Genomic DNA, 27,943 nt, shown 5'->3' with positions numbered 1-27,943 from the left:
GATTTCCAAATCTTCAAAATAAGCAAGCAAGGGAATCTCACAATGGGCACAGTGTCCTGAGTGCAGAAGGGAAGTATGCTGATGGAGGAAGTGACCAAGGACTCGGGAAGGAAAATCACTGACATCCCTGGGTGGACTGTGGCAGACTGAATTCAGTGCTCTGATTGCCATGCAACCAGGCCATTGCTCTTAAGCTCCTTCTTGCCCCGTTTCCCTTTTCCTTCTGAGGAGATATGAAGTCAGTAAGCGGTGGAAGGTTTCTTTCCCAACTATGATTCAGGAAGAAGCTTAGCCACGGAACAGGTGAGTACTACTGCCTTACAGAAGAACTTGTAGAGACATGCCCCAGACAGATCCACCCCGGAGTTTTCAAAGAAGGCAACTCCTTCAGCATGTATTGTAAGGCCTTTCAAGTTCAGGGAGAAGCCATCTGCTTCCACATTGACCACCTGACTCAAGGTACCCAGCAGGCCTATACGAGAGGCTTCACTACAACATGACCCACAGGGGTAACACAGGACCTGTCCACAGGCTGAAACTTGTGACTCTTCTGTTCGCCCTAAGTCCAGAACTTCTTTTCCTGGGAGCAGGAGTGAAGCTTCAAGACAATGGGTACGATGGATTGCTTGTTGCGATTAACCCTCAGGTACCCGAGAATCTGAACCTGATTACAAACATTAAGGTGAGTGGCAGCTATGCGGTTGATACCATTAGCCCATTAGTTCAGACCTCTTACCGTTTTCAGGAAGTTAATTCCACCAGGTTTGGGCTTGAACAGTACAGAGACCAGTATTTCTTAAAGACAAAGCTGATAACAGGATGTGTGCACTCTGGCTAGATCACCCAGTTGTGTGTAGTCCCCACTCATAGAGATTTCTTTTATCTTTTTATTAGTCTCCATCTGTTGGCTTCAGGGTTTGGTCATAGTTTTCATATGTGACTGTTCTCTGGAGAATAGCTTAGAGAAATTAAAGCTGGCTTTGGTGAAAGAAAGCCGGATGTTTGAATGACAGAGGAGGATGGGAGTGCGTGTCAAGATCGTGCTATGGTGTCTCATTTCAAGAATGAGAATTCTCAAGGGAGAAAGTCTATGTAGGCTGCCAGAGAGAAATATTCTTTATTTTCTCCCAATGTTCTATAAAATAAATGACAGTTTTTTACTACAGCATGGTATGGGAGGATCATTACCTAAGAGCTTCTTTGTTAGGTATTGCTTAAAGTGAAAATAATATCCTTAAAAGGTGCAGGCCTGAACATGCCCATAGGTGTGACATAAAGATGTGTTCAGTAAAAGCTTAAAACCCTTTCAGAAACTTGGGGAAATCATGAGGGCAAGCTCCAACACATAATCAGTGTACTAAAAATCTCTTTCAGGTAGCCATTTGATGTCTTTTCCAAGGAAACCTTCATGGGTTTATTCAAAATGAATGTTTTTCATTGTTGTTTATGTGTCATCAGAGAAACAAGGATTTACACGTGGCAGTGTTCCTTCTGTTTGGTTACAGGAGATGATAACTGAAGCTTCCTTTTACCTGTTCAATGCTACCAAGAGAAGAGTGTTTTTCAGAAATATACAGATTTTAATACCTACCACTTGGACAGCTCATAATTATAGCAAAGTAAAACAAGAATCCTATGAAAAGGTAAGGATTTTGGATTCTCTTAAAAGAGCCTAATTCAATTTAAGGATGAAAAACTTTCAAAATATACTTTGTCGTTGGTAGTGAGACAGAGATATCCTACTGCAAAGAGTATTGCTGAGAAAGTGTGTGGACCTTATCCCATAGGCCTTTATAAATGGTTATGAGAAAGAAAAAATGGAAACACAATAATAAGTGTAAATTATTCAGTCACAAACTCAGTCATGTGCCATTGATGAATCTGCTTCTCAGGTCATCTCTATTATGTCATGCACAAGATCCTGGCTCAGTTTTTAGTCAAGGAAAAAGTTGGGTTTATGCTGCTGAAGGCGAGCAGGGACCAGCACAACCCAACTCTGGTGGTCCTCACTTGTCATTGTGCTGGGAACCGTCAAGTCCATGCGGAGAGCCATCCATGCATGTAAAGATGCAACTGTGGTCAAAATGAGCATGTTTTGCCTTTAACTAAGGCCTACATGCTGATTCAAAGAAGAATGGAAAGAAGCGAGCCAAAAGGCTGTGATAAAGAGAACGTGGCTCCATTTTCTTTTCTAACAACAGAATAACTTAACCTTGAAGAACATTAATAAACTGCAGATGATATGTAAATATGCATTGGTATGCACCTATGAAATGCTAAAGCACTTTGAAAATTACTGTGAATAAGCGTCCTGCGTGTATGTGAGAAGAGCTAGCAGCGGAGCACGGACAGGAGCTCGGGGCTTCAGCAATGGAGGGGCTTGGTGTCTATAGCTACAGTGCCATCAGGAGAGCTAGGGCATGGAAAACGTGTCTTCTATTTTAGTCTGTGTCACTTGGTTTAAATTCCTCCGATTGTTTTAATTCTTAGCTCTCCCTTGAAGACTGTCTCAGAAATTGAATGGCCTAGAAATGTAGAATGCAGCCCAAAGGCATGAAGATGCTGAAAGGCTTACAAAAGCATTTGATTTTCATCAGATAGAAGCATTTGACAGTGCTTGGCATGAAGATAAGTAGGGAACTGGAAAAAACTGGGGAAAATCTAGTGTTTATTAAGCTGCCATTAAGTACCAATTGAGGCATGTGTATATATATATATAACACCTATGCAATCTCATTAATTACTATTATAAAAAATTAATAATTATGTTCGCATAAGTTAAGGACTTTGTTCCATGCAAATAATTAATCATTACTGACAGTTTGAATATCTATTTAACTTCAAAATCCATACTGTTTGCACCAAGCTATGCAGTCTCTATAAAGATTATATTCATGAACTTGCCCTTCAGTACGACTGAGATACAACTGGGTACCCTGATCCTATGAGAGGTATAAGTATAGCATATGTAATATGATCAAATGTCCTGGATACAATTTTCCTTAACATCGTAATGTCAGTTAAGCAAACAATTAGTAAAGGATACTTCTCTATCTGATTGTGGAAATGAAACATGGGGATACAGTGTACAGAAGAGGCTCCACAAACAATGTCCTGCTGCCCACACTGATAGACTAACCATGGAGAGTTCACTGGAAAATGCTGTAACTCTTTACTGTGCAGTCCTAGATGATGTGTAAATACTAGTAAATGTTCTTGATTTTATGGCTTTTATAGTGTCATAATATCACAATTTTACAGTGTTGATGTCTGAGAATATTTTGTTCTGGAAAATGGGAGGGTAATAAAGGAGAGAAAGAAGTTCCATGGAAACTGGCTAAACTTTTAAAGGAGAGCTTTCTGAAAGTGCCAAAGAATTTAGCTAATAATTAGCTATCAGAATATCTACACTCTAACCTCGAGTCATTCCTTTTGCCTTTAATCTGTTTTAAAATTGTGTATAATTACATACAGTAAAATTATAGCTTAAATTTCTTTAAAATGTATTTGTCTTAATTTAGGCAAATGTCATAGTGACTGAGCAGAATGGGGTACATGGGGATGATCCATATACGCTACAACACAGAGGGTGTGGAAAAGAGGGGAAATACATCCATTTCACCCCTAACTTCCTGCTAAATGATGAGTTAGCAGCAGGATATGGCTCAAGAGGTAAGTTCCGATCATAAAAGCACAGCCTGTGACAGCACAATATTTTGTGTTTGGTACAGAAGAGATCTCATACAACCCTCAGCCTGTCAAGGACTTTCCGTTTCAGGGGAGGCAGACCAAAGGCACATGGAAGGAGAGGGTCAGAATGAGCCAGGAAGACCAAGAACCTGGTTAGATAGAGGAGCGCTCTGAGAACTCAGTGAAGGCAACCATGCCACGGGTTGTCGGGACATGCCTTACGAAGGAGGGGTTAACAGCATTTTGATTGGTGAAAAGAAGAGAGAGTAGCAGGAAGCATGTGAAAAGTGCTGAGGTGCAGAGGAGCTCAAGGCTTTTGAGGGAAGCATTAGACCCACTGACAGGGCACAGCCTGGGCATGCAGGGAAATGCCAACATGTACCCAACAACCAGGTGATGGCAGCGTTGTGGAATATCCACACTATGAAGTCCCCAATGAAGGCTCATCGTGTGTATGGGACCAACAGCACCACATCATTTTCAGAAGGTGGATCTGTCCGTGTGCATAATTGGGCTTGCTAGAGTCAGTGAAGGAGAAGCTGGATGTGGAAGGGTACAGGGTACTACAGCGGTGTGCTCAGGAGACTTGAGTTGAGGCAGTGAGGTAGAAAGGACGAGAGCCTGGAATACAAGCAACAAGGATTTCCCATGCCCAGATGCTCTGCCAATTTCATTTAAAATATTTTCTTGTGAAATCTGAGTGGCCTTAAGTGCTGAGAATTCCAGAAAGGAGTTCTGGCTGGCTGGCTGCAGAGTGGAAGGCCAGAGGTGTGCACAGACGACGTCAAGAACAAAGAAGGCATTGGGAAATGGGGGGGGCGCAGTGGAAAGGGGGAGCCATGGGTCTGGGTTAGGACAAGGAAGGCACTGGGAAATGGGGGGGGGCAGTGGAAAGGGGGAGCCATGGGTCTGGGTTAGGCAAGATGATGGTGAGGAGCAGTGGACTGTCCTACAGATGTCTAACTGTGGTCAGATATCAATGTCTGACACTTAGGAGAAAGATTACAGTCACCAGCCTGTAGACTGGTGGACCATGTGTGAGGTCTGAAGGAGACACTGGTGAGAACAGGTCAGGCAACCCAGTGCTAACTCCAATCTGCAATTTTAGTTTTGGTTCAATTTTAAATAGGGCCTTTAAAAGATTTTTATTTTTTTTTATGAAATCTAAAACTAAGTACATTTTGTTATTCCTGCTTAGCAAGCAGGAGGTAAAGCAATCTATCAGAATATTTTACAAAATTCTTAGAAATTAGATTTTTCCCCTCTCTGGTAACTAACCATGAGGTTGATGTTCTCTGGCCCTGCATACGACTTCATCAGTGTCTCCAGATTCATGAGTCAGCACATACTTTCCCTTATTGCTCTCAGCTGTGGTTGTTTCCTCCCAAGATGCAAACATTGCACAATGTGCCACAGCCTGGCTCAGTCAGCAGGCAGTCCCCGAGTTACAGAACCCGGAAAGCTTCCATGGAGAACAATTAACTGCTGAGCTGACCTTGGAAAGAAATCTAAGATTAGAGAGGACAAGATAAAACTGTGAAGGATTTGATGTTAAGAATGAGAATTTCCAAGAGAAAGGGTAAAGGAGAAAGGAGCATCCAGGCTGGAGCGCAGATGCTGTGATCTTTTCAGACTCTTCCTTCTTCCCTGGTTTCAGTCATTGATGTAGACTGGGGAACGGCCCACAGGAGAGCAACTAAACTTAGAAAAGTTATTTGATTGCAAAGATGTACTTCTTCTTCCCTCTAAGTCCTTAATCTACTGGGCTGCTTGCATGAAGCTAAGGAAAACCTGTTAGACAGCTTCAGGGGGAGGAGAATGTGGGACTCCTTGCCACTGCTGCCAGGTGGATGATGCCTCACAGGCCTGGGAGCAAACATTTTCGTGCTGCCTTTTCTATGATGGCAGAGGATGAGGTAGGAGAAGAGGGAGGAAAAGGACCAAAAATCTGACTTCAACTCTTTGGAACAAGAGTGTAGTCAGGTGATACTGCATCTACGTTGATTAGCAAGGCCCATTGCTGAGATTTTAGGCACTCAGAAAGCCAAAACTCTCTCTTCTACAGGAAGGGTGTTCGTCCATGAATGGGCCCATCTCCGCTGGGGTGTGTTTGATGAATATAACAACGACAAGCCATTCTACATGAATGGGCGGAATGAAATTCAAGTCACAAGGTCAGTGTTTTCTCTCATGTTTAAAATTCACTACTGATTGAGTACACTGAAAATTTCAAAAACTAGAAGGGCTTTAGAATAATTTTTACAGTAAGTGGCTGCACACTGACTGACATTTGCTGCTATAACCTCAGCACTAGAGAGACAGGGGCAGAATGTGTGCTACAAATTCAAGGTCAGCCTGGTCCACACTGTGGGGTCCAGGTCAGCCAGGGCTGCACAGCAAGACTTTGTCACAAAAGGCTAAAAAATAAAATGATAGATAAGAAAGTAAGCATTTTTATCTTGATTTAGCTATTATGTTACTTAAAAATAAGAGATAAAAATAAGTTAATGACAAGTAAATATTAGTAAGGAATAAATTCTTCTTGTTTTTCATCCTTACTTTTTATTAAATTTTAAAATGGGCAAATACTTATGTGATTCAAATATGAACAAGAAAAGTCGTGTTCCTCAGCATCTCACTGGCCACCATCTTCATTCTGCTTCCTCTGTAAACTATAAACAGTTACGTTCTTCACCATCGAACAACTGTCTTCTTTCTATTTCCAATAACAATATTGATTCAGTTCTTATTTATTTTGCCTCATCAAAAAAATTCAAATAAATATGAATATATTTTCCTCTCCCTTTTGAAAATAATTAGTGATCCATTGTGTGGTTATGCCATAACTTATTCAATCACTCCCCTCTTTTTGGACATAGAGATTAATAGCAACCTTTTGTGGTTGTCAATATCACTGTCACTCACAGCATCATACATGTGCTATTTCATATTTATGCATGAAAATTATATATCTAAAATGTCTTCCAAGAATTCTGGGTCAGAGAGCATCTTCAGCTGGTAGACATGCATCATCAGTATCACTTCTAAATGACACCATTTCTCACTCAGATAGCAATGTTCAGAATATTTTAATAAAGATGGAATCTTTCCAAAGTTGTCCATTACAAGTTCACTCTCTTTCCCCTTACATCCAACAGGACACTGGCTCAGTATGTTGCTGCCCCTGTCCTTCTTTGGTCTTCCCTCTCCCAGGGTCCCTCTGAGCTCTGTCCTGCTTTGTCTAACTCCGGTTGCTAAAGGTTTTGGCAATAAAAAAACTCCCTCATTCAAATTCAGGGCTTTAAAATAAAACAGAGAGGCTGTATTTCTAAGTTAATAAACTTCCATAAAAGAACATTTAAATTTTTTATACATATCTACTGAGCTATAATCCTTGAAACAAACTATTAGAAAAGATAATCAAGAAAAAAAGCATATTTCTAAAAATACCCAATTCCCAGTTTCTCATTCCATTTTTTTAGGTGTTCATCTGACATTACTGGAGTTTTTGTTTGTGAAAAGGGCCTTTGTCCCCAGGAAGGCTGTATCATTAGCAAGCTTGTCAGAGAAGGATGCACATTCCTCTACAACAGCACCCAGAATGCAACTGGATCAATAATGTTCATGCCAAGTTTATCTTCGGTAAGTATGTCCTTAGAACGACAAACTCCTATAGGCTGCCGTATCTTCCTAAGACACACAGATATGCTTGGTGTTGGTAAATATCAGAAGAATTTAGAGTCACTATACTAGAGTCGGGGCGGCGGAGGCGGGGGTTCTACAGTTAATTTAGTCTTTATCCTACATATTAAAAACAAAAAGAACAAAATCTGTCTCCTCCAAATGATAATAAATACAGATTGTTTTTAAAAGCAAAAATCCACTTTCCAGGGAGAGTGTTTAACAAGAGGACTTTTGAGGCCACAAAATGAGCTGCCCATGTGGTGGCGTTCTTTCTTGTGTCATTTCATAGGAAGAGGTATGAGGCTTGCAAGAATGATGGAACAAATAACTGTATTCCTCTCACTTAAGGCTCTCTTTCCTTTGTTTTGAGAAAATCTAGAACTTCAAAAGACAAGCAAGCTAGCCCAGGAAAGTGAACTGATCCTCAGCTTTGCACCTAAGTCTTGTCAACTAGTATTTCATACTAACTCTAAAAAGATAAATGTGTAACTCCATTTTAAACCTGATATTTGCCAGGCAGTGGTGGTGCACACCTTTAATCTCAGCACTCGGCAGGCAGAGCCAGGTGGATCTTTGTGAGTTCAAGGCCAGCCTGGGCTACAGAGTGAGTTCCAGGAAAGGCACAAAGCTACACAGAGAAACCCTGTCTCGAAAAACCAAAGGAAAAAAAACTCTGATATTTAAGAGTAATCAATTACAGGATTTCTCTATGGCCAGTTCATTTTCTTTAAGAAGGATGTCACACACATGACAAACTGTCCCAACTGTTACCAGAACCTTGCACTAGGAGAAAGCATAGAGTTAGGAGGCAGTTGGCTAGTTCACAGGTTTAATGGGACCAGCCTGTGTGGCTTCATTTGTCTATTGTACTTTCCAAAGACCAGAAAGTCATTATCTGTAGATCTTCTCTCTGCTAGGCTGGGAGTGTGGTGGGCACATTTCTTCCTGGAGTATTCTTCCTGTTCCATGGCTGACTGACCGTGCTCACATTGGAACTGTCTTCCTCTATCTGTCCCCTTTCCCTCTCCCTCCCTCCTTTTCTCTCTCCTTCCCCCACTCCCATCTTTTCTGCCTTTTTCCCTTCATTTTTCTAACTTGTTTCTTCAGTCTGGTTTTAATCGATGGTAGGAATCCTTTGCAACATGAACTTGAATGTTTCTATTTCTTGCCTTTATCCATTCTGTTTTTTTTTTTTTTTTTTTTTTTTTTTTTGGTTTTTCGAGACAGGGTTTCTCTGTGTAGCTTTGTGCCTTTCCTGGAACTCACTTGGTAGCCCAGGCTGGCCTCGAACTCACAGAGATCCGCCTGGCTCTGCCTCCCGAGTGCTGGGATTAAAGGCGTGCACCACCACCGCCCGGCTCCATTCTGTTTTCTAATTTATAACTTTTATACCTGGCCTGAACCCAGTTCTAGATATTTGACCCATGTTGTTTGTGAGTAGATAAAATCTTGGTAACCCTTTGCAAAAGCCTACTCGAATATATCCAGTCACAAAAATTTCAAAATCCCCTTGCTACAGTCACGAAATGTAGGGGCAAAAAGCACTAAAAGAAGCAGCACAGGTGTGCTCCTGACGCTACCCCACTGAAACACCGAGCGGGTGTTACCCAGCTAAGCTTCCTCCTCTGTGGAGTCGGAGATGGGACCAGGGAACCTATAAAGTTCTTTCAGACTCTAAGCTCCCCATGCCTCTAATCTTTGTTCTTTGTAGGGCCAGAGCCACTGAGAATAGACAGGCATTCCCCTGCAGTGCCACAACTATAACTTGAAAGGGGGGATGCTTGCATAGGTTGATTACCATTAAGTGATTTACATTTAGATTTCTAAATGGGAAAAGGGTTTCAGAAAGTAGATTTAAGTTGTTTTGCCCTCATCTTACCCTCACAGAGATCAATATTTGAACTAGATCAATATATGTTGACTGATCCGTGGAAAAGATACAGTGTCACATAATGGGATTCCAAAGAATGGGCTGGCCAGGATTACAAACATCTCTTAGGGTGTTTCTTCAACACAGTATCATGCAAGGGAGGAGAAGAAGTTGCTCTGTTTAAGACTGAAGTATATATACACAGTCTGCTCTGTTTTCTCAGCGCAAACAAACTTCTACAAGAGATTGCTTCTGTGACCACAGGGTGCTACTATTTCAAGCAAAAGGTGCCAAGGGTTATTTGCAAACTCGCTGCCACTTTTGAAAAAAGGAAGCGCATGACCTTGCTTTCAGCTCTGTCCTCCTTTTCCCTGTGGCCTAGGGAGGACACAAGTGTCTCTGGTCTGGGGAGGACGCTTTTTGTTCTTTTCCAGGTGGTTGAATTCTGTAACGCAAGCACCCACAACCATGAAGCCCCAAACCTACAGAACCAAGTGTGCAGCCTCAGAAGTACCTGGGACGTAATCACAGGCTCCTCTGACCTTAATCACAGCCTCCCCATGCGTGGGGTTGAGCTTCCTCCTCCTCCCACGTTTTCCCTCATGCAAGCTGGGGACAAAGTCATCTGCTTAGTGATGGACGTGTCCAGGAAGATGGCAGAGGTAACGCACTGGTTCCTAAGGACCGAAAACCACTCTTTAGTTTCCCCTATCAGGTTTTAGCTCTGTTTTTTTTTTTCAGTGTATGAAGCGGGAAGGCACAAAAGGTTTTGAAGAGTCCAAGGTATCTTATTTTCTTGGGAAATGTGTAGGGCAAACTCAGAATGAGGCTCAGAAATTGTGGTGACATAAGTGAAATCCACACAGAGTCCCTAACCCCATTAGCAAGCCCATGTTGCGGCTAATTGTAACATTTCTCCCCTAAGACCCTTTTCCAAAACCTAGATACAGTTTAAAGATGTTGCCTAGCCACACTCTAGTCACTCTTAGAGGCTGTGATTGGGAATGACAGCACAACCACCATGATGAAAACAAAACCTAGGAATTCCTCCTCAGTCCCTGTGCTCTGTGATGAAAGGAGCCAAAGCTGCAAAGAAGTCATGTTTTCCATGCCCACCTAATTACGAAAGGCTGAGGCAGAATTCAAGGACCATGTCTCATCCACCATACTAACCTTCTTCCAAGCTTGTCAGAGAAGTAATATTTGGGGTGGGGGGGCACTAAATTAAAATGTTGTCTAGTTTGAGGTATCTATGAGACCTTAGATGGGTGATGGGTCCTGAGAAGTGTGAGAGGTGTGTCTGGATAACAAGGGAGATATCAAGAAACAGAGGTCACAGCAGCTCGTCACTCCCTTACCTCCCTTCAGAGCCATCAAAAAAGTGACCTTAATGAATTAGTGGTAGCATTATCCCTATCCTTGATTAGTGCATGTCATGTACATGTCGAAGGCAATCCTTTAGCAGCTCTAATAACCAATAAACATAGTATTATGCTCACTCTATAAATAAAGTGCCCAGCCTCAAGTGGCCACCATAGCAGAGGGATGGACACTCGTGTTGCAGACTATCACACCTCTCTATTACCAGATCCCTTTGTAATGTTTCTGCTCACTTGGACTGAGTTAAAAAAGAATCAGTTACAAACCTGTTCTCAATTGACATCATACATTGTTAAATTCTGAGTTGGCGTAAAATGGTGAGAATATGTCATCTTAATTGTGAATAGTTCCTCAGCACTCTCTCCTGCACACCCAGCACACAATCAGCTGAATTGTGTGTTGAGTACACAATTAACTGAAAAAATGTTCTAGCACTGTGCCACTCTTTACAACTCAAAGAACTGCACAGTGTCTGTGGAGAACGAACAGACACTTTGGCTAACTGAATCCTTCCTCATCGTTGGTCTACCAATCGAATGTCACTTTCTCCTTTTTTCTTCTCTTTTGGGGACCTAGGCAAACAGACTCCTTCGACTGCAACAAGCAGCTGAATTGTACTTAATGCAGGTTGTTGAAACTCGTACTTTTGTGGGCATTGTCACTTTTGATAGCAAAGGAGAAATCAGAGCCCAGCTGCAACAAATTAACAGTGACGGTGACCGGAGGCTGCTGGTTTCCTGTCTGCCCACCACCGCGTCCACGGAAGAGGGAACGAACACCTGCGCGGGGGTTAAAAGGGGCTTCGAGGTAGAGTACCCTGAGCTCAGTTGCCCTCACTACCTTCTTTTTCATTTTGAATCTCAGGCTTGGGGCTTTGTTGTTTTTGTTTGTTTGTTTGATTTTGTTTTTGGAAAAGGGGTGTTCTCTTATAGCATGGTCATAGCATCCTCAGCTGTTAGAGAGGAATCATGAATCATTCCTAAAGTCAGGACCCATTTCTTACTCCCATTGCACTCCCTCGGCTTAACAAAGCAACCAACGTAATAATGAATTAAGAGCTGCTTGTTGAAAGAATGAGTAGATAAAAAAGTACAATGAGCTTGGCTAAGGGACTTAAGCACCATCTAGAGTCTTTCCAAACTATCCCTATTTACTCTGAAGTGGCCCCAGCCATGGCAATTGTCCTTATATGTTTCAAGGCAAAATGAGCATTTTTGGTCTTTGCCTACAGACATGCCAGATTTCAAAGATAAGAATCAAGAGGGTCTGAGAAGATAAATAAGTTAATATTCACATAGACATGTGGTGGTATTGTGTTCCCCAAAATATTGTGCACTATAATAAACTTATCTGGGGTCAGAGAACAGAACAGCCACTAGACAGACATAGAGGCCAGAAAATGGTGGCACACACACCTTTAATCCTATCACTTGGGAGGTAGAGAGCCAACTGGATCTCTGTGAGTTTAAAGCCACACTGGAAACAGCCAGGCGTGGTGACTCATGCCTTTAATCACAGGAAGTGAGCCTTTAATCCCAGGAAGTGATGGCAGAAAGCAGAAAGGTATATAAGGCATGACAACCAGGAACTAGCCTTGTTAAGCTTTGAGACTTTTGAGCAGCAGTTCAGCTGAGATGCATTTGGAGGCTTCCAGTCTGAGGAAACAGGATCAGCTGAGGAACTGGCAAGGTGAGGTGGCTGTGGCTTGTTCTGTTTCTCTGATCTTCCAGCATTCACTCCAATAACTCGCCCCTTGGTTTGTTTTTATTAATAAGAACCATTTAATATTCATGCTACATAGATGTGTGTGCACACACACACACAATTAAGACCAGATGTATGTTTCAGAATTGGCAGAATTGATCTAAATCAGCATCTAATAGAAAGCATGACATCAGCTAGCAACTGTTGCCACCCCCGGCCAAGAGTTGTTCAACCTAAGCTGCCCACTGACATTGCTTGATTGAAAAATAGGAGGTGGCGATGGAGCTCAGTGGTAGAGTGAATGTGACTTTAGATTCAATCTCAGGCATGCAAAGTAACAAAAACAAGCCCATGATGCCCCGCATTTCAGGTCTTGTGGTTCTGATGTCATTGATCTGGAGTGTAGCTAAGGTGGAGAACCACTGCTCTCAGCCCTCTTACTGGTCACTGGCTGGATCTTACAGGCAAGGGTCTCATATCATAATGTGTACAATATCTTCTATGAGGCAAAGTCTGTACAACTGTACTGTGATAGAGTGGGGTGAGGATCAACTTGGAGGTGGTCATAGAACATAGGGGTCCTTGAAGAGGTGTAGGTAACACTGGTAGCAATTGTACATGAGAATGATTTCCTCTATTAAGTCAGACAATTTAAATCACATTTCCTTCTAAGTAACGGGTGGCTATCTATGTTCAGGTCATTGAGAAGAGGAACGGAAGAGCCGATGGCTCTGTCATGATATTGGTGACCAGTGGGGCAGATGAACACATACACAACTGCCTACCCACTGCCATGAACAGCGGATCCACCATTCACTCCATTGCCCTGGGTTCCTCTGCAGTCAGAAAACTGGAGGAGTTATCACATCTTACGGGTAAAACCTCCCAAGGTGGCGTCTTTTAGAGCATACCCTTAAAGCTGAATGCACAAAGCTCAGCTATGAAACCCAGATTACATGTCTTAATTAGGAAAAAGGTGAGAAAGATTTCTCTTAAAACACACAAATCATTGATAAAACTAGCTAAAAATTTTCCCAATTTTAAAATGTTTTCTCTAGATTTGGAGTTTTGTACATCCAATGAAAATAGTATTTTTATGATTTGTTAAAGCAGCTTGAGAATGTATATTTGTGAAGCTAAAATCATATTGACTAACTGCAACAACTTCTAAAGTAGACACACGAACAGCATTGTAAGATACGTGTCTGCTTTTTTCTAGACAAGGCAAAGAATAATTTCATCTTACATTCCATAAAAATTAATCCAACAAGCCGGGCGTGGTGGCGCATGCCTTTAATCCCAGCACTCGGGAGGCAGAGGCAGGCAGATCTCTGTGAGTTCGAGGCCAGCCAGGTCTACATAGTGAGTTCCAGGATAGGCTCCAAAGCTACACAGAGAAACCCTGTCTCAAAAAAAAAAGTTAATCCAACAAATTGACCATTGAAAATTAAGATTTACTGGAATTTTTTAAAAATGGTGTTCTCAGAATATAATTACAAATGCACAGCAATGCAATGACTAGCAAGTAAGCTCCATCATTTAGGAATTGTTTTGGATCTAAGACTACCCACTAAGTATCTCCTGAGTTCTTCTACAGTGGGCAGAACACTAAAGCCTGAGGAAACAGCCATGAACTGACACTGAAAATCACCTCCCTAAGGCCACTTGCCTCATAGTGATGTGAGATGTCATTCACAATGAGCCAAGGACCCTCCTACCAACTCCAGACCATCACACTAATGTGGACACAGTGTGTCAGAGGAGATATAATCTTTATTTGATCTATCTATCTTTTTTTTTTTTTTTTTTTTTGGTTTTTCGAGACAGGGTTTCTTTGTGTAGCTTTGCGCCTTTCCTGGAACTCACTTGGTAGTCCAGGCTGGCCTCGAACTCACAGAGATCCGCCTGCCTCTGCCTCCCGAGTGCTGGGATTAAAGGCGTGCGCCACCACCGTGATCTATCTATTTTAATAGTTGGCATTCAAATCATGTGTTTCAGGAGGTTTAAAGTTCTTCATTCCAGATGAATCCAATCCCAACAGAATGACTGAAGCTTTCAGTAGGGTCTCTTCTGGAACGGGGGACGTTTTCCAGCAAAGCTTACAGGTCAGAACCTCAGTCTAATATGTGTAGAGGGGCAGACCAGATGGACTGTACCATCCACATTATTCTTTGAATCTGTAACTCTCTGTGTGCAGAAGGTTCTAATGAGCTTCTTGTTGTCCCCAGAGCCTGGAGTCATTTCACCTCCTGTCTGTGTGGCTCATTTCCATAGTTCCTTTCTATAATGACCATTTCAGCTTTCCAGGTCTGTAAAACAACTTCTTAATGCCTGAAAATGCAGCTAGAGGTAGGGTAGAGTAGAGCAGGGTGTGGCTGGGTAGGGTTGGATAGGTGGGGTGGGGCAAGTTCCAAAACAGAAATAAGAAGCTTTGCTTTCATTTTTTCAGTTCCATTAATTTCCCCTCAGCCACACTTTGTTTCACTCTGGCTGCTTCCACATCTTTACAGTTTCTCATTTTTATGAGGAATATTAATTATTTCATAAAGTTTTAGAAATTTCTATATCTTTACCCTGCCGTACGTGTGTGTGTGTGTGTGTGTGTGTGTGTGTGTGTGTGTGTGTGTGTGTGTGTGTATTTTCTCTTGATACAGGGTTCACATGGTTTAGACTGTATGTAGCCCAGGCCAGCCTTGAACTCCTGGTCTGCCTAGTTCTATCTTCTAACTATAGGAATCACAGGCATAAGCCACCAACCTCAGTTTTAGATTGCCTCTTAATTAGCACAATTTATTAGATTTGGGGCACAAAAACGTCCTCTAATCAAGCTACCATTAATTTTTTTCAGTTTAAATACTTTAAAGAGTTTAGACATAACTGAATAATGTTTCAAACAGAATTTCACCTGCAATTTCCTTACAGATGGTGAGTAAACCTGCCAAGTTATGCTTGATGTAAACAGTGAACTTAGTGAATTATTGTCAGGAAATATTGAACACGCAGCTGACATATGCACAGTAAAGATAGTAATAGTGCCATCACTAGAAGTCAAATACATGCCCCAAGAGACACTGTAATCAAGTGATCAAAGGTCAAAGATAAAGTGAAGATTCATAAAAGGGAAATACACATCACAGAAGGTTTCCCAGCTTGGCAGACAGTAGACATCTGGACAAAATCTCTATAGGCCTCCAGAGATAGTCTAAGTGCTAAAGAAAAACTCTACCCACCAATAGTAGTCTACCTAACAAAACTGTTCTTAAGGGTAGCCCACTAGCCCAGGCTGGCCTTAAACTCTCAGCAGTCTTCCTCCATCAGCTTCCCAAAAGCTAGGATAACAATCGTGCACCACTGTGCTCAGCTAGCCAACTGAATTTGACAAAAAGGGCCATAAATATACAGTGAAGAAGAACGAACTTTTCAATAAACATTGCTAAAAAAGATTGGATGTTCCCAGGCAGAAGAATGGAAGCAGACCCGTATCACACAGCAATTTCAAAACCCAAGTCAACATAGATAAAGTTCTTCCTTGTAAACTTGACATAGAAGATAACATATAGTAGAAATAGTGCAGCACTTGAGGACAAACAAGGGTATTTTTGTGGGGGAGATGGGGACAGGGGATAAAATCCTCAAAGAATGAGAAATAAAGGCTAAAATCAACTAATGGCAATTACATCAAACTAAAAAGAAGCTTAGCAAAGGAAACAATCAGCCCAACACAGACAGAGCTCATAGAAGGAGGCAGCATTTAAAAACTGTGCTTCTAATGAGTGGCCAATATCCAAAATAGATGGAACTCCAAGGACTCTATAGCAAAAAACAAAAATGTCCCAGCTTTTAAAAGCGGGCAATAAGCTGGATGTGGTGGTGCACTCCTTTAATCCCAGAACTCCAGAGGCAGAGGCAGGAGGGTCTCTGTGAGTTCCAGGCCAGCCTGGTCTACAGAGCAAGTTCCAGGACAGTCAGAGAGCTACATAGTGAGTCCATGTCTCAAAAAAAAGAAAAACAAACAAACAAAACAATAACCAAAAAACCCCAACAAGAACTGGGCAATAAACCCAAGGAGACAGTTTTTAAAAGGAGACATACAAATAGTCAACAGATCAAGCAGACATTTTTCAAAAAGAAACTTACAAACAGCCCATAGGTGTATGAAAAGATGTTTAAAATAACTAATCATCAGAGAAATAAAGATTTAAAACCACATCGAGATATCACTTGTTCCAGGAAAAATGGCTAATGCCAAAAAGATGGAAGACGACATGCTGGTGAGAGCGTCATACTGTTGACAGGAATGTGAGTGGAACCGTGAAGGAGAATATCATTAAGCCTCCTCACAAAACAAAAATGCAACCACCATACAATTTTTAAAACTGTTTTTTCTAATTTCATACTAGAACTTGTAAAAACATAAAGATATAGTTATACGAATTAAAACCATTTAAACATATCAACAAACAAAGTCTTCTAAGCACTCACCATCATAACTGGCAGTGTAAAGTTAGTACTTTTTTCGAGGGAGATACGGGAGAACAGCTACATCACTTCTGAAGGGTAATGGAGCGGACTGGGTGTGCAGCACAAGGACAGAACAGCTGCCTGGCAGGTGCAGGCTCTTGTTTAATCCCCAGCATCACAAGAAAACAGTCAAACAGATGAACAGTGAAGCCAGGCATGGGGGCATGAAGCTATAATCCCTGTATTTAGAAGGATCAGCAATTGAAGTTTAGCCTGAGCTACTCGAGACCTAGTCACACACAAACAAAGATAATAATGCATTGTACTTGCACTAACTGCAAGAAGGTATTTTATAACTTGTAGATGTATCCAACCTTCTTATTAAATAAGAAACACAGAACCAATGCAAAGAAGAAAGCCAAGAGGTCAGAGCTAAGAGCTAAAACCTTACCCTTCCTCCTGCGGTGGTCCTACCTCTCCGAACCAGAGCCACCCCCGTGTCAAAGTCTTTACACAGAGTTCCTGTCCTGCCCTCTCATTGGTCGCAAATCCAACCACATGACCGCCTCCCCACAGCCTGTCTGTACAGGCCTCCAGGTTTTCCATGATTGGCATCAAGATCAAAGGCATGTGTATCCAACAATGGCTGCATCCCTGAACACACAGAGACCCACCCAGCTCTGCCCACCAAGTGCTGGAACTACAAGTGTACGCCACCACTGCCCCGCTCTCCCACGGCTTGCCAACAGCTCCGACCCCCGGGCAATTCCATTTACCAACATACAAATAACATTTTAATACAAATAAAATATCACCATAATAACTAGTTATGCAATGTACAATATTTTGCTTTGATATGTATATGTACAGTACACATCTGAATTAAACGTATTGCCTATTCATTTTTTCATTATAAACACAAGGCAAAAAAAGGAAATGTGATGTGTTCACTAGAAACTTTCTCTTTAACAGCTTGAAAGCGTGTGCGAAACTGTGCAATCCCAGCACCAACTTTTAAACTCTGTGACGGTGGATAGCGCTGTGGGCAATGACACAATTTTTGTAGTCATGTGGCAGACCAGTGGTCCTCCTGAGATTGTGTTATTGGATCCTAGTGGAAGAAAATACAACACCAGTGACTTTGTCATCAATCTGGCCTTTCGGACAGCAATCATTCAGTTTCCAGGAACTGCAAAGGTCAGTGTGGGAGCCTGTTCACAATTGATGGTGCTCAGGTGAGTGTAGAGCTTGCAAGTGCGTCACATGCTTAAATGTGTTGTGTAAAGGAAATGTGCTGACATGTCAAAACATTATAAAAATATTTTTGTGGATGTTAAAAAATTAAGAGGAGCAATCAAAGCATGTCCACAGTGTTAAGTACTAGATAAAACTGTTATGTTCACAATGGAGATCAATGTTTCTCTACAGCATTAGTAGTTTTTTGAAACCTGTATCTTTATAAGAGATATCCAGGCTAGGCGGTGGTGGCACATGCCTTTAACCCCAGCACTCGGGAGGCAGAGGTAGCAGAATGAGTTCCAGGAAACTCTGTCTCAAAAAACAAACAAAGAAAGAAAGGAAGGAAGAGAGAAAGAGAGAGAGAAATGGAGAGAAAGAGAAGAAAGAAAGAAAGGAAGGAAGGAAGGAAGGAAGGAAGGAAGGAAGAAAGAAAGAGAGAAAGAGAAAAAGAAAGGAAGGAAGGGAGAAAGAAAGAAAGGAAGAAAGAAGGAAAGAAAAGAAAAAAGAGAGATCCATATAAATATAATTTCCTCTATGTTTGGGAGCAGATCTATACAGACTTCATAATATGACTAATAAAATGTGTAAATTTTTTTTTTTTTTGGTTTTTTGAGACAGGGTTTCTCTGTGTAGCTTTGCGCCTTTCCTGGAACTCACTTGGTAGCCCAGGCTGGCCTCGAACTCACAGAGATCCGCCTGGCTCTGCCTCCCGAGTGCTGGGATTAAAGGCGTGCGCCACCACTGCCCGGCAAAATGTGTAAATTTTTTAGTACCTACTATGTTCTGGGTCTTGCACTTAGAATAAAACGTCCTGATTAGGACTAAGCACCAGGTACCACTACAACATACATGAGGATGAGAAGAAGAAAGCTCCCCAGCAATGAGGACATCATCAAGGAAATACAAGAGACAAGAGTCCTGAAGTGGGTACGGCATTCTGGGCTCAGGAAATAGAACATGGGAAGGCTCAAAGACAAAGCGGAGCCGTTAGTAATTCAAGATGGAAGAACCTGAGAGTAGCACATAGGCTGAGGGTGTGAGTGATGGGAGAAGAGGGAAGTGAAGAGGCCCAGTTGATAAGCAACAAGGGCTGTTCGGATCAGCACACAGAGCAGGGGCTGGACCACTGGACCTCCACAGGAGGCTGGGAGCCAGCACAAAAATCCCTCAGACCTGACTGCCTCATCGAGCACTACCCTCATCTGTCCATTCCCATTACTTTGTTGTTTCAAGTCGGGGTCTTGCCATGTTGCCCAGGTTGGTCTCAAACCCTCAGACTCAAGCATTTCTCCCACTTCAGCTTCCCAAATTGCCAAGTGCTGGGATGATCCAGATGTTCCACCTGGCCCAGATTGGCAGTGGCCACTTCACTGGATTCTGAGCTGGCGACCTCCAATCTACCCATCAGTGGACCCTTCTGAGGTCTGCCTCCTGCTCAGAACTCTGTGGAACTTTTATGATGAAATGCCAACAATTATGGTTGCCGCTGAGCAGTTTATGTCTGGCTTCTGGCCCAGCTCCTACCCTTCTCCAAAATATGTCCTTCTCTGTTCCTACTGAACTTTTCTGCAAATTGATTGTGCTCTTCTCACATAAGGGCCGTGGATGCCATCTCTCATCTTTCTTGCTCTCTTGCCTGACCCCTTCATCTGGATTGAAAGCACCAAAGAGAACTTTTTGATCTGGAGGTTCCTGCCACATGTCTGCTAGTGATGCCATCAGTTCAAAGGCAGCCAGTGAGTGGGGTGACCTGGGTGCTTGACTCAGGCCTCCCTGGGAGATGGCAAAGTGTGTGAGTCCCGTGGAGGAAGGCTGGCCAGAGTGTGGTGGCAACCAAACCCGTCTTCTCAAGTCTCGCCTTGATCCATTGCGTTTCTGCTGATTCTCTTCTGTTATTTCCAGAGGTTAAACATTGGCAGCAGAGGAGTCCTAACAAAAGAGAAGTGTGTAGCTCAGTCAAAAGGAAACACTCTGCTACATAGAAATCTCAGTCTTGTTTGTTCTTTCAAATATTGTTTCTTCCAGGTGGCTTGTATAAACGAGAGGATGACAGGGAGCAGAATCTTAAAAAATCCCTGGGCATAGGCACTGTGCCACTCTGAACTGTTCAGGACAGTAGGTTATGTTCTAGTGGTATGGGTACTTTCTGTTCTTTGAAATTTCTGGGGCGTGAGAGGTATGGAACAAAAGAAGAATATGCTTCTATATTAGCCCAGGGTGTCGATGGGGATCCACAATGGTCCACTTAATTTATTTAATTTTACCAGTTCTAAAAAAGAACTAAAGTATTTAACTTTGAATAAAGAAGTCCAGATTGATCAGTGCAGAGTCCTTTGATGCTGAGGTGATTGCCATGATGTCCTAAAACTGGGAGGCAAAACGTGTCCTCAAATCGATTCAGGATGTATTTACCCTCTGGAGCTGCCTGACAGTTACAGTGACTGGCTAGATACCACTTAACTAACAGGACCTGTCCGAACATCTTTTCTTGGATTGAAAAAAAATTCAGCATCAATAAAGTGTTGATTTTTTTCTTCTTCACGATTAACAAAAACATCTTGTTTTGCAGCCTGGGCACTGGACTTATATACTGAACAACACACACCATTCTCCTCAAGCCCTGAAAGTGACAGTGGCCTCCCGAGCCTCCAGCCTGGCCGTACCCCCAGCCACTGTGGAAGCCTTTGTGGAAAGAGACAGCACCTATTTTCTTCAGCCGGTGATAATTTATGCGAACGTGAGGAAGGGTCTGTATCCTATTCTTAATGCCACCGTGGTGGCTACAGTCGAGCCAGAGGCTGGAGATCCCACTGTGCTGCAACTTTTGGATAATGGAGCAGGTAAGGAGGAGTATCACGGTGTTGCACTGTGGCGAGGTTCCGTAGGTGTTCCTAACCCCTGGGAAATCCCTCCACTCAACTGCTTTCCTAGTCAATCCTACCCGATTCTTGAGAGCTTGTTTGTAGCTTTGCGCCTTTCCAGGAACTCACTTGGTAGTCCAGGCTGGCCTCGAACTCACAGAGATCCGCCTGGCTCTGCCTCCCGAGTGCTGGGATTAAAGGCGTGCGCCACCACCGCCCGGCTCACGGGACTCTTGATCAAAGATTGGCCCTCCTCTATTGGGAACGGTCCTCTGCTTCCACTGAACACACATCTTTGGGAGGGATGTGCATGAGAGAGGATGGGGTTACCCACCCATTTTATAGATATAAAACTGAGGTTCAGAGGCAGTCAGCTTCAAAGCTGTCCTGGTACAGATCCTTAACTTAAACCCAAGTTCTCTGACTCCCTAGAGAAAGTTCTGTCCCCTTTCCTTCTGACAGTGATGAGAAGAGGTGACCACCATGCCTGTAGGGTGGACAAATCTCCCTTTGCAATTTCTCAACAAAGGTAGACCATCTAAATGCCAAGATTTTTTTCCTTCCATCGACAAAAAAAAAAAAAATCTAAATCTTCATGAGTAAGGTGGTTACCACTTATTTTATATAAACAGACCCCTCAGTTTTCTCACGTGGCAGGGCTTGTCCCTCTAGTGGGGGAGCTGGTTTTGGAGCACTTTAATAGTAACACAATGTCAACATTTGGAGCCTGAGGTGTGATGTGAGAACTGATAAGACCTTGGGATACGGCAGGCTGCTTACCCAGTGTGACAGGCTGCCTTGAGTGCACTGCTGTCCTGGGATCCAGATCTTTCTGCCTAGAGCTGTGGACTCCACTCTGGATTGTGCTGCCCTCTGGGAATCACAATGCAAGGGAGGACAGGCTCTCAGAACGTCCTCACAGCAAGGCACAATGGCGGGAACCAAAGCCCGCTGGCTGCAGCTCAGGGAACTCATACACTCGAGACGGCAGGGCGGTGTGTCCTCTATTGAGGAACTCAACTAGCTACATGCTTTTTTATCAACCACCAAAGCTGTTTAGCATTTCATTCAAGACTATTAAACAAATGCTTCTCTTGAACTTACAAGAAAATTTATGTTTGTGCATTTGAATTTATCTTTTGGAGACAGATTTTATTTCAAAGGGGTGAATAAGTACGGCCATATGACCATAAATAATCTTAAGAATGCTTTGTTTCTGTAGAAATTATTATTAGTTTTTTAATTGTAAATATATTTTAGTACAATATATTCTGTTATTATTTTGGATCATAAGAATGAAAGCTTTCAAGATGATTTTTAAATGTTATCTCTGAAATAGGTGTAATGAGGTTGGATGCATTCAGAGTGATATGTTTATAGGTTATTCAGCTTTAGAAAACAGCTTTTCAGAGAGAAAGTAATCACAGGAAGAAATTAAGATGCTATCTTATTTTAAACTGCATGATAGTATCAAACGTAGATACAGTACCATACGCCAAGATGGAAGTAATTTTGCAGAGATGGGGATGTGAGACCGTCACAGCCTACAGTGACACCATCTGCAGGAGGCAAGAAAGCAATTCAGTTCAGATTCAACAGTCTGACACAAAGTGTCGTTTTAGGCACATGTAAGCACAGCACAATTTGACGAAAACTTTTCTGGTGACAATGAACTCAAACCTGTGTGCACAACAAGGCACACATAAATCTCTTTGAGGAACAAAATAAGCTAAATAAAGATCAGACATGACTGACTACATTGAAACTCTTCATGAAGTACATGCGACAATCCCATAAGGAAAGTTTCTATAGACTGAGAAAAACAAACTTATGATAAGAGTCTGGGTGAGGGTCTAGCCACACAGATAGCACAAAGGTTACCAGGCTAGAAAGCACACCTGCTCCCAGCCTTCTGGGTGGATAACAAGTCTTTCATTCCTGGAAGGAACAATCTTATGTGTTTGACATTCTAGCTTCCCCTAGTGCTTATCAGTGAGCACAGAGCTCTTTGCTCTCTACAGAAAGAAGAATATGTATTTAATAACTCATTAAATATTAGCAATCAACTCTGATGACATGTTAACACAGAATGTTTGTCTATATGCACAGGTGCTGACGTTATTAAAGGGGATGGAATTTACTCCAGGTTTTTTTTCTCCTTTGCCATAAGTGGTAGATATAGCTTGACAGTGCATGTCCATCACTCTCCCAGCATAAGCACCCTAGACCACTCTGTTCCAGGAAGCCATGCTATGTATGTGCCAGGTTATATAGCAAACGGTAAGAACCATGTACACTGTGAATGTGTGTAATATTATTTCATGTGTGTGTGTGTGTGTGTGCGTGTGTGTGTGTGTGTGTGTGTGTGTGTAATAGGAAGATGGAGATGAGAGGGGAGAGGATAAAGGAAGAAGGGGGAGAGAGAGAAAGAAGAGAAGGAGAGACAAGGAGGCAGAGGCAGGACTGAGGGAGGGAAGAAGGGAAAAAACTGAGAGAGACATGGAATTTCCAAACCATGCTTAGGTCTGTGGCTACAGCTAAGTGGTAGAGCACTTGCCTGGCATGAACCAAGATTCAGTCCCCAGTAACTAACTCTCTCTCTCTCTCTCTCTCTCTCTCTCTCTCTCTCTCTCTCTCTCTCTCTCTCTCTCTCTCTCTCGTGCTTCTTGCAATTCGCAATGATTTGTGGTAGAGAATACAGAAAATAGGTATTTCCTATAGATTGATCCTCTCATTACTTTAGTAATTTATTCTGAATACTGTCTTGTGATTGTTTGGTTGCAATAACTAACAGACAAAGAGACTCCCTGCAATTTATTTGGTCTCATATTTCCTTTATAGAAATGTAGACAAGAGCAAAAAGTTGAAAGCATGATGCGAACAGCCCCAGAGATCAATGCAGGAAATGAATTTCTGAATAAGCATGAGCTTGGCTATTACAGACAGCTGATCAGAGGTTCTGCTACCCTTCAGATAAAAGTGCCAAAATAAATAGGAGGTATACACTGTCTTTCTAGAAAAATATTATTTTAGTTCCTGTTAGGAAGCATCGTCCAAAATAAAAGAGAAACCTGCTGTGCTATGATGTCTCTAAAAGCAATCTCTGGGGCCATTTCTAATCATTTTTATTTCTAAAAATGGAGGATTTTGAGACAAGCTCTCTCCCTCACACTCCCCCCTCTCATCTTGAGTGGCTTTGACTTGTTTTGTTTGTTTTTGTTTTTATTTTTGTTTTGCAGTGCTGGGAATGGCCCTCAAACACTTGTGCACCCTGGGCATATGCTCCCTGGCTGAGCTAGCCCACCTCCCAGGTCCTTCCCTCCTCCCTTCTGGAATGGCACTGCCTGTGCCTGAGGCCCAGCTCCTCCATTTACTGCTGTGTGACGGAGAGCAGCTTAACTCTGTGTCTCTCCATTTCATTAGCAATAAGTGTATGGCAAAATAATTCACCCTCTTCATTACCTTGCTAGGGGAATTAAGTATTTAATACAGCAATATATTTAAAAATACCTTTCCATAGTAGACACACAGTGAATACCACTTACTATTATTAAAAATCATTGCTAGATAGCTTCATTAATCCATATGGTTTTGATAACAGTTATATGCCAAAACCTCCAAATTCATAATCTTAAGGTTATTGATTCTAGCTTAAATGTTTTTAAATATTAAAACCCATATCTAATTAGTTCTCTTTTAGAGGAATCATAAACCTAACTTTTGGTCTCTGACTCCTTGGCCATCTTCTCCTATCAAATTACACCAATTAGAAATTATTTTAAGAATTACTTTTAAAGTATTTATTTGTTTATTATTGTATGTGTACATGCTAAAGCAAGTGTATTGAGCTCAGAAGAAAACTTGTCAAAACTGGTTCTCTTTCCTCCTTATGAGTCTTTTCTTTCACCATTCCACATTCAAATCTATCATCAACTTGTGCTGTCTGCAAATTACACACTAAACTACCCTTTCTTGCCTCCCCCTGAAGTCATGATTGAAAGCTGCCACTGTCTTCTCTCATGGTGACTATCGGATGGCTCTTTCTAAGTGGCCTCTTGCTTACTGAAGTTTGATCCATTTTCTAGGGACCTGTGAGAAGGCAAAATGATGGATCATGCCATCCCTGCTTTCCCACAGCACTGGGATTAAACCCTAAGCCTGCTACACTGACCCCTGAGGTCGGTTATTACTGTTCTTCTGTCTCATCTCAGGGTCTTCCGCTCTCTGTCTGTAGTGCTGGGGATTGAACCCCAGGGCACCTTGCATGCTAGGCAAATGCATTACTTCTAAGCTGTAGCTGCAGCCACCCTCTTCCTTAGCTCAGTCTCTCTAACCTGCACCTTTCCTGCATGTAAGTTTTCATGCAAGCTGTTCTCTTTGCCTAGGATGTTTCTCCCTTCACTTCTTACCTGAGCAACTCAGCCTTTGGGAAACTTGAATGTTACTTCAATACCACCATAAATGATGTGGTCTTGCAGAGCACCCTGCCTTTTTATTATTCTGTATTAGTCACAGTTTATAAATATCTATTTACTGATATGACTGCCATGGCTGTAAATCTCATGAGAGAGACTGTTCAGTCTGATTCATAGTGCAGCAATCTGCCCCTAAAGAATATGTATGGAGGGAATAAATGGATGAATGAGCGCATTATTGACTAAGTAAACTCAGTTGTTCTAATGATGTCTCAGCAATCTGTCAAGGCTGTTCAGAAGGTTTGTAATTTGATATTTGGCTTTTTCTTTGTGCTTCAGATAATATTCAAATGAATGCTCCAAAAAAAACTGGCCACAGAGGTGTGGAGGAGCAGTGGGGCTTCAGTAGAGTAAGTTCTGGGGGCTCCTTCTCAGTGCTGGGAGTTCCAGCTGGCCCCCATCCTGACATGTTTCCACCATGCAAAATTACTGACCTGGAAGCTGTAAAAGTGGAAGAGGATGTGATCCTCTCTTGGAGAGCACCTGGGGAAGACTTCGATCAGGGCCAGGGTAGGTTTGCTGACAATTGTTATACAACTACCTTTCTACAAACAGTATTTTATTTTCAGTGTGCGTGTGCGTGTGCGTGTGCGTGTGCGTGTGCGTGTGCGTGTGTGTGTGTGTGTGTGTGTGTGTGTGTGTGTGTGTGGTCATTTTTACTGTTTTCTATAGCAAGCTTTCTGGTCAGACTTTCTTTGGACCACCAGCCCCCACATGGAGACTTATTAATTACAAAAGCTTGGCCTCAGCTTAGGCTTGTTTACAACTCTTATAACTTAAATTAACCCATTTATATTAATTTATGTTCTGCCATGTGGCTGTTTTTTCTTCTCCATAATGTACATCCGACTTTTTATGTATCTTGATAGTGAAATCTGCACACCTAATTCATCTCCCAAGTTCCTCTCTCTCCCAGAAATCCCACCTATCCTCTCTTGCCTAGCTATTGGCCATTCAGCTCTTTATTAAACCAAGCAGAATAAAACAGCAACACATTTTCACACAGTGTGATCAAATATCCCACAACAGTTTTCCGTATAAACTTTACAAAATGTTTCACTAGTTAAAGCAAGACCTAGAGACAGCTCAAAGAAAGCAACCTAAAATTTACATAATAACTTGTAGGGAGGATGACATCTTGATTATGCTGCATCTTGCTTTTAAAAAATACCAAGGTCTCCTGGCTCAGGCTTTAGCGTCAATCCTTGCATTGTGACTTGGTATTTAGTGCTTTTTCAGCTGTGTATTCCTTTATAGTTTGACTTTTGTAGCCATTGTCATTACTCATTTTCAGTAAACTAACAAAACTTACTCAGTGACTAAACTTTCCCATATGTATTTTCAATTTCAGCTACAAGCTATGAAATAAGAATGAGTAAAAGTCTACAGCGTATTCGAGATGACTTTAACAATGCCATTTTAGTGAACACCTCAGAACTAAATCCTCAGCAAGCTGGCACAAGGGAGATATTTACATTCTCACCAAAGCTTGTCACCAGTGAACTTGAACATGAACCTGATGGAGAAATGCAAGAAAACCACGTAGTGTATGTGGCCATGAGAGCAGTGGATCAAAACTCCCTGAAGTCAGCTGTGTCTAACATCGCCCTGGTGTTGCTGTCTGTTTCCCAAAATTCTGCTCCTGCACTTAGCAGAGATGATTTAATACTGAAAGGAGTTTTAGTGGCAGTAGGTTTGATAGCAATGGTCTGCCTTACTATCGTTGTAGCACACTGCACTTTAAACAGGAAAAAGAGAGCATTAAAGAAAGAGAATGGAACAAAATTGCTATGAACAAATGTGCATAGTACCTTCCTTCCTAGATATGATGCCCATGGCCTTTACATTCATAAAAAATGCCAACAAAATCAAATTAGCATCAACACTATGTTGAAATGCATTTGGGCATTTATATAATCACGATTCAGGTTTTTACATAGCAGATAGACACCACTTCCCCCATCAAAAAGCCAGCTTTTATAATACTCATTTGGGGGGAATGGTTAGAAAACAGTAATTTTATAGTTATGGAAAAATAATTTAAAAAAAATATTGTTCAAGGTAATGTCTTGAAAGGCAAGGTAAGGGCAAAATCAAATCTGAGTCAAGAAAAGCATGTTTTATTGAAGTTGAGGGAAAAAAAATATCCCAGGCACAGAAAAGGAGGTTGGGTCTGAATTGGGCAGTGTAATTGACTGTATGAAGCAACTGTGTTACTTTGATTAATTTCTCATCTCTGCTTATCAGTGCAGAGCAGGATGCGTGTTTATAACTGACAACCAAGCTGCTATAGAGCTGGGGTCTCCGCTGCAGGCTCTTCATGTCTTCTCCTTTGGTTAAGTTTGCTATGGCTCTCTTTCCACCACCAATGCTTAGACAGGCCCCTTCTTACTGTGAGCAGAGACCTTAGAGTATGGCCATTGTCCTTACCCCTTGGTACTGATCTGTGACAGAGGTCGCCAGAGTTTATTTTTTGTAAGATTTTAGTCCCATTGAAGCAGCTTTGAAGTTATTGCCTTGGAAATACTTGAATAAAAATGGTTACAGCTCTCATGAGGCTTTAAGTAAAGAATAAAAAA

The 27,943-nt window shown here is 42.0% G+C and overlaps 1 protein-coding gene across 1 annotated transcript; it reads left to right on the top strand.

Moving 5' to 3' along the window:
- Positions 1-60: 60 nt before the first annotated feature.
- On the top strand, positions 61-27,906 carry Clca2 (chloride channel accessory 2). The gene is made up of 14 exons (XM_052731191.1): positions 61-682; positions 1,506-1,643; positions 3,522-3,672; positions 5,756-5,864; positions 7,173-7,332; positions 9,679-9,906; positions 11,201-11,431; positions 13,026-13,203; positions 14,327-14,433; positions 17,762-17,986; positions 20,598-20,868; positions 22,999-23,169; positions 25,644-25,874; positions 26,716-27,906. Exons 1-14 carry the CDS (start codon positions 497-499, stop codon positions 27,156-27,158), a joined length of 2,829 nt encoding a protein of 942 aa, XP_052587151.1. The 5' UTR covers positions 61-496; the 3' UTR covers positions 27,159-27,906.
- The last annotated feature ends 37 nt before the right edge of the window (positions 27,907-27,943 follow it).

The sequence above is a fragment of the Peromyscus californicus genome, unplaced genomic scaffold (assembly GCF_007827085.1).
Source record: "Peromyscus californicus insignis strain IS unplaced genomic scaffold, ASM782708v3 Scaffold_9__1_contigs__length_137607984, whole genome shotgun sequence".
Taxonomy (NCBI): Eukaryota; Metazoa; Chordata; class Mammalia; order Rodentia; family Cricetidae; genus Peromyscus; species Peromyscus californicus.
This window is presented reverse-complemented; position numbering and strand designations above follow the sequence as displayed.

What these genes read in the sequence shown, in the direction of transcription:
- Clca2 (XM_052731191.1), top strand. Translation starts at nt 497, where the DNA reads ATGACCCACAGGGGTAACACAGGACCTGTCCACAGGCTGAAACTTGTG. An exon ending in AGTTTCCAGGAACTGCAAAG is followed by an intron (nt 17,987 to 20,597) that starts GTCAGTGTGGGA and finishes CTTGTTTTGCAG; the next exon opens with CCTGGGCACTGGACTTATAT. An exon ending in AGACTTCGATCAGGGCCAGG is followed by an intron (nt 25,875 to 26,715) that starts GTAGGTTTGCTG and finishes TTTCAATTTCAG; the next exon opens with CTACAAGCTATGAAATAAGA.